This window comes from Lynx rufus, unplaced genomic scaffold (assembly GCF_022079265.1).
Source record: "Lynx rufus isolate CCGP_SWC_20201006 ecotype Redwood Valley unplaced genomic scaffold, mLynRuf1.p SCAF_7, whole genome shotgun sequence".
NCBI classification, from domain to species: domain Eukaryota; kingdom Metazoa; phylum Chordata; class Mammalia; order Carnivora; family Felidae; genus Lynx; species Lynx rufus.
In genome coordinates, this window is record NW_025814889.1 from 49,411,017 (window position 1) to 49,417,016 (window position 6,000).

Here is a 6,000-nt window from a genome sequence, read left to right on the forward strand (position 1 = left end):
TTTAATATGTAGACTTTAACAAGACTCTCAACTCCCCACTCAGAATCTACTTACTCTACTAAAGATATTCTATCTAGCTGATCAGCCCATACATATCAGAAGCAATGTTAGAAGAAGGCACATTAACAACAGGGAAAAGTGACGGGTATGGGACACAGATGCACAGAAAAGGCAGCCACAGATATTCAAAAGGGAAACGATTTTGAATGATTTGGCGTAAAGGTAAAGAATAGACCTTCTGAACACACGACAGTACACAAGCTAGTGTGCATTGATGACCCTCCGAATCATCGACAAGAGATTACAGGCACCACACCCTGATAGAAGGGAATGTTTAATATATTTTACAAGTACGTCCCTTAAAAATGATATTAAATTTTAGTGCTTTAAAGACTTTGACAAGCAGGCTAACTACAAACTGTACATATCTACAAAATTTTCAATTCCCTGATAACACTAGCCAAATGAAATGTTACTGTCATGCAGTAGGTGGAGGAGAATGAAATTAATATTTATTTTCTGTTTATTTATGTTGTCAGAGACTTTAGTGATGCAGAGCTTCTCACATACTGGCTCTGAAATTTCTTATATCATAATGAAGAAATGGCAAAACAGGGATATTACACTGCAGTATATTTTAACTACTTTCCTTGAATAAAATTACACATATCCAAAAGAATCAAAATTTATCATCATAATTCTATAATTGACAATACACTTACAGGATTTACAAAAAATATTTCTGGTAATATCTGGAATATAAGCTTAAAAAATATGATGAAGATTACCACTTGATCCTGTCCAAGTTTCACTGTAATTATATACCGTATGTATGACATCAAAACATCAAATTTGAGGGCCTTGATTAATCTGAGCACCCAGGACAAAAAATAACTCTCCTACATTCCCCCTCAACGCCATGACAGACTCGTTACTTCTGTTTCCTCATATAAACTTATTACCACAATATTATTATCATTTCTATTTTATAGATGAAGAAACGGGGGCCAACAGGTAAAATCACCTGCTCAAACTGGCAGTGCTTTGGTAGAAATGCCATGCTTCAGCCCCAAACTGCTTGGCCTCCAAAACCCATGATGCCTCTCTTGAGACAGAAGTTCCTGAGTTACTGAATCAGTCTAGGAGGCACATTATGGTGTCACATCTGAAAAGTGTTCTCATGAGAAAGACAAGCTGCATGAAACTCTAGATGCAGTATCTAACCTGTGGCCGGTGTATGAAAAACAACGGTCATTACTGTAAGACTCATGTTCCAGTGCACTAAACAGTATCGTCACATCCCAAAGAAGTTCGTGTACCATCCACAAAAGAAATGAACTCTTGATTTACTCAACTGGTTTAATCATTGTGAAAAGAAAAATTGTTAAAAAAATGCATACATTGTGACAAACTACATTACAAACCTCTCCTTTACCGCCTCCCATTAAAAAAAAAAAAAAAAGTTGAAACTGGGAGGTTAACCATTCTATATTAACTAACTACAGCTGGAACTCCAACTTATTTACTGAAAAAGATTGTTCAAAATCTGAACATATTTCTTCCCTGTCATTCATTCCATTCATTCCATGGGCATTGGACTGAGAGCCCCTTTTGGGAGGGAGGGGTGAGGATTAGATACCAGGAGGAATGAAACATCATCTGTAACTTCAAGAAGCTTAAAACCTGCTTACTTCTAAACCAAACACATTTGCTAAGTCTTCTTTCTTCTTTGACTCTTGGATTTCCTCCATTCTTTCCCTCTCTTTATGTCCTCTGTTTTATCTATACACTGTTCATTTTTGTCACACTACACAAAGTTGTCACATTTTCTCACAATCAAGATTTTTAAAGTTATGTGACCTTGACAATCACCTCACCTTAGAAAGGAGCCTCAGCTTTCTCTATATGTAAAACACAGAAATTCTTGATTCACAGAAATTCATTGATTAAACCTGAAGATTTTCAATCCCCAGATCTACACTTTTATGAAGGTGCTCCTAACACAAAATAAACATTAAAATTTGAGGTGAATTCCACTTTTTTATCCCTTATCCCTTTCTTAGCTGAGAACAGACTTTTGGATCTACAGTATTTGTGAGATGATCAATAATACTCTTTCTCCTTAACAAGTCTCAAGGCTATTGTTTAGATGTCTGACTTAACCTGTTTCCATCCACACTCATCATACCCATCCTCAATACTGCTATGAGAGTGACCCAAGACAACAGAACTATTTTTCCTCTAACTAAAAAACTTCAGTGACTAGTCATTCCCCATAAACAATGCTCAACTTCCTTAGTATGATTGTTCCTACTGTGGCCCATGTTTATTTTTCTAATCTTATTTCCCAATGTAACACCTTGCACCCTCCAGTTAAGACCAAACTGTTCGCAGTTCATACATTCATTACATTCATTCTGCCAGTATTTTACTGAGAGTAAATTATACATCAGTCCCTGTGCTATGCTTAGGGAATCCCAAAGTAAACAAGGCAGATATGGCCCAATTTCACAGAACTTACAGTCAAGTTTATAAAGGACTCATACTGCTGTTTATGGTACTCTCCAGCCTCCCAAATGCCTGGAGAATACTACTTACATTTCAGACTTTAGCTCAAGGCTCAAGTCTTCTATGCAATCTCTTCTGACTACTGCCCCTACCCATGTAGAAGAAGTGACCACCCCCACTGCACCTCACACGCTGCCATCCAAGCTCATTTAGCTCTTTATTATAATGATGCATTTACTAACCTAACCTCACCAAAATAATGCATAATGAATATGTGTCTTATTCATCTTTGGAATGACTGAATGGTCATGGAAACAGACACTATGAAGACCTTGGCCTGGCTCACAGAAGTACCTAGACTACCTACCTAGAAATAAAAGACTGAAGGAATTCAGTATTTTATTTTTGCAAAAACCGAAAAGGCAAAAAAACCCCTTCTTTTTCAGTTCTTTCAAGTCATTGTCTAGACTGCAAGTCCCTTAAAGTCAAGAACCATATATTACTAGCTCTGTTCTGAGCACATATTAATTATAAAATACATATTTGTTGAATATATTCTCTGATCTACTATTCACAACTACTAGGACATAATACTGTTCTTATTCTTTATTGTACAATAATAAAAGCCCAGACAGACCCTGTGAAAACAATGCATTCCTAAACACATGTAGTGTATGTCAGGAGTCTTCAATTTCTTCTTAGTAATGACTTCTATTTTATACCTAAGTTAAAAAATATATTATTTACATATGAGACAATCTAGAGAGGACAAGGGAAGTTAAAGAAGAATCAGGGAGAAAGCCTGCTGGTTTTGTAGTGCAGAGAGAAATACCGTAAGGACTGTTCCTCATACTATAGTGCTACCCAAAAGTTCAAGAGCTATAAGGAAGAAGTCCTGTCAACTGTCAGCCTACAATCAAATGGATCAGTCATGAAGATCAACAATCATATCACAAATAATTGGCCAGGAAATCCACCTAAGGCACTGATGCCATATAAAAGACTCCTTAGAAAACACTATAATACATTTTGCCTGTGGCTTTAAATTATATGACAGTAAGCAGAAGTCACAGCTTTAGTAGCTTTTATAAAAACTCTTTTTTAAACAATCCTTATCTCTCACTACTTCACTCCAATTAACATAAACGAGGCATGGATTCAAATTATAACTTCGAAAACCTCGTCTGTGAAATGTGGTTGGAAATAGAATTATACCTCATCAAATAAACAAACATACCATAGAGGGCCTTTGCACTTGTTCTTGAACCGTGTTCTCTGTCCATTTGGGAAAAGGTGGGTGATGATCCGTAGCCACTGTAATAAAAAATGGTCATGGTGCAGGGTTAAAGTCCAAAGTAAGCAATAAAAATTCAAAACGACAAATAAAAATTCCAAGGTACCATAATCACCGTGAGTTTTTTAAAAACATACAGAGTTAATGATACCTAGGCGTCAAAATGAGCCAGATCCTGCTCTGGTCAAGAAACAGAACATGAATGACACTACCCTGATGTAGACTGAGGCAGATGTAAATCATAGCCACGTCTTAAACTTGAAGGCAGAACCTTAGCCAAGAAGATTCAACAAGGTTGAAACTATCTTAGAAGAGTTTAAGAGTGCCATACTAAATCGAGTTGTGAGCAGTGATCCAGTTATAAAAAGCACTAAATGACTCAATTTATAATGGAACAGACATTATTTTCATAAAAATTTAAAATGCAAAATAACACTTTATCATTAAATTTGACCAGCTTTGCCCTATTTCTAGCCTCCTGTTACTAATATGTTAGGTGAAGTAAACATATTATTTGAATTTTTAAAATTCATTCAGTAAACATTTATTAAACCCTAAAATCTAGAAGAATAAGGATAATGGCAGGGGACAGGGTTCAGCTAATAGAACAAGTAAAACAGTTACAACAGAATGTAACATCTGGATAACACTAATAGATTTCATCAGATGTCCAAAAACACTTTACCGCCAAGTTGGCATTTCAGCAGAATATAAAAGTTTGGAAAGAAGCTCTACAGATGGGTGGAGAATTAAGTGAGGAAAAGGCATGCGGAATTGGCTCAAAGACGAGCCTGGTGTCCAAGGGGGAAAAAAAAAAAAAAAAACGTATCTAGTGGGGTATGCATAGAAGAGAGGAATGGCTTCAGACATACAGAAGGCAGATAGAGGGCTTAAGAAATAAGAATTAAGTTTTTATTCTCTAGATGGAGTATGTATATTAATACAGGGAAGTGACATGATCAAAAACATTTTTAAAGAAAATAATCCCAGAACTAATGGCAAGGTAACCACGTAGAGGGTGCTGCAAAAATTACGGTAGGAAAAAGGGCCTTAAGTAGGGCTAGAATAGAAAGAACAGAAGAAAGGGACAGAAATAAGAGTTCCCTAATAGAAGAAAATGTTATAAATTCACGATTAAATGGATATTTGTTGTAAGAAGAAGGAGGAAAATTGAGAATGTGGTCAAACTTTCTGGCTTGCATAACTGACGGACAAGGTAAACATGGCACCTGACAATACTCGCCTGGTGTCTCTTACTGGCCAATTATAAAGAGATTTGCAATAATCTTTACAGAGAGAAAAGATGAAGTATAACTCTTTACAAAGGGAGTAACCTGTGAATTCTGAAAAATGACTATATACCACAATGGCCAGTAGAAAATAACAACAATGTTAACCATGATATATAAGGGGATGGCAACTGAAGCCAGGGTTGTGATTTCAAATTATACCTGAAGCCACAGGGATAGTTCTGTTTGCTTGTCTGGTCTTTTTATTTGGTTTACGTAGTGGTAAGTATTCTGACAGACTGGACTAAGAGACCTTTAATTCTCCTCAAATGCCAATACTTTATAAGTCAAAATAGTAGAATGCTCCAGAGAAACTGAAAGCTCTGAAGCAAAGAACATGTTTAACTATGGAAAACAATAATACATAAAATACCTAGAACAAAATGTCTTCTATTTGATCACTGTCATTGAGGTTGATGTTACTTTACCATCTTTTTCTCACTAGACACAGTAAACTTTTAATACTATCATACCTTAGTATTAGAAAGAGAGTAAATATTAATGAGGAATAAACTACATAAATAAGTGGAGCTAGCTAGTCCTTTCATTAGAAACATAAAACAAAGCCACCAAATCAAATCCAAAAAGAACCCCAACAAATTAAATATAAATCTTCCAACCTACTTCATTTGAGATGGATACATTCCAAAGCCACTGGGATGATTAGAAATATGACCATTCATTGTGGTTTTCACTCCTCTGTTCTGAAAAAAGAAAGGTACGTAGATTAAAGGTAATAAAAAGGTCAAGACATTTCAGTTTCAAGTTATTCATTCAACAAATACAGTCACTGCCAGGATGATGGCAGAAATATGAAGATAAAGATCTCCACCCTCAAAGAGCTCGCGCACCAGAAGTACAGAGGGACACAGAAAAAAAGATTCAACTGGCATTTAACATTATGTACTA

The 6,000-nt window shown here is 35.9% G+C and overlaps 1 protein-coding gene across 1 annotated transcript in view; it reads right to left on the reverse strand.

Moving 5' to 3' along the window:
- EPS8 (epidermal growth factor receptor pathway substrate 8) overlaps nucleotides 1-5,790 on the reverse strand; it is a 71,784-nt gene extending 65,994 nt beyond the window's left edge. The window contains exons 1-2 of the mRNA XM_047065971.1: nucleotides 5,716-5,790; nucleotides 3,746-3,822 (exon numbers count right to left, since the gene is read on the reverse strand). Coding sequence (XP_046921927.1) covers nucleotides 3,746-3,822; nucleotides 5,716-5,774 — 136 coding nt within the window. The 5' untranslated portion in view covers nucleotides 5,775-5,790. The remainder of the gene's footprint in view (nucleotides 1-3,745; nucleotides 3,823-5,715) is intronic.
- Nucleotides 5,791-6,000: the final 210 nt, after the last annotated feature.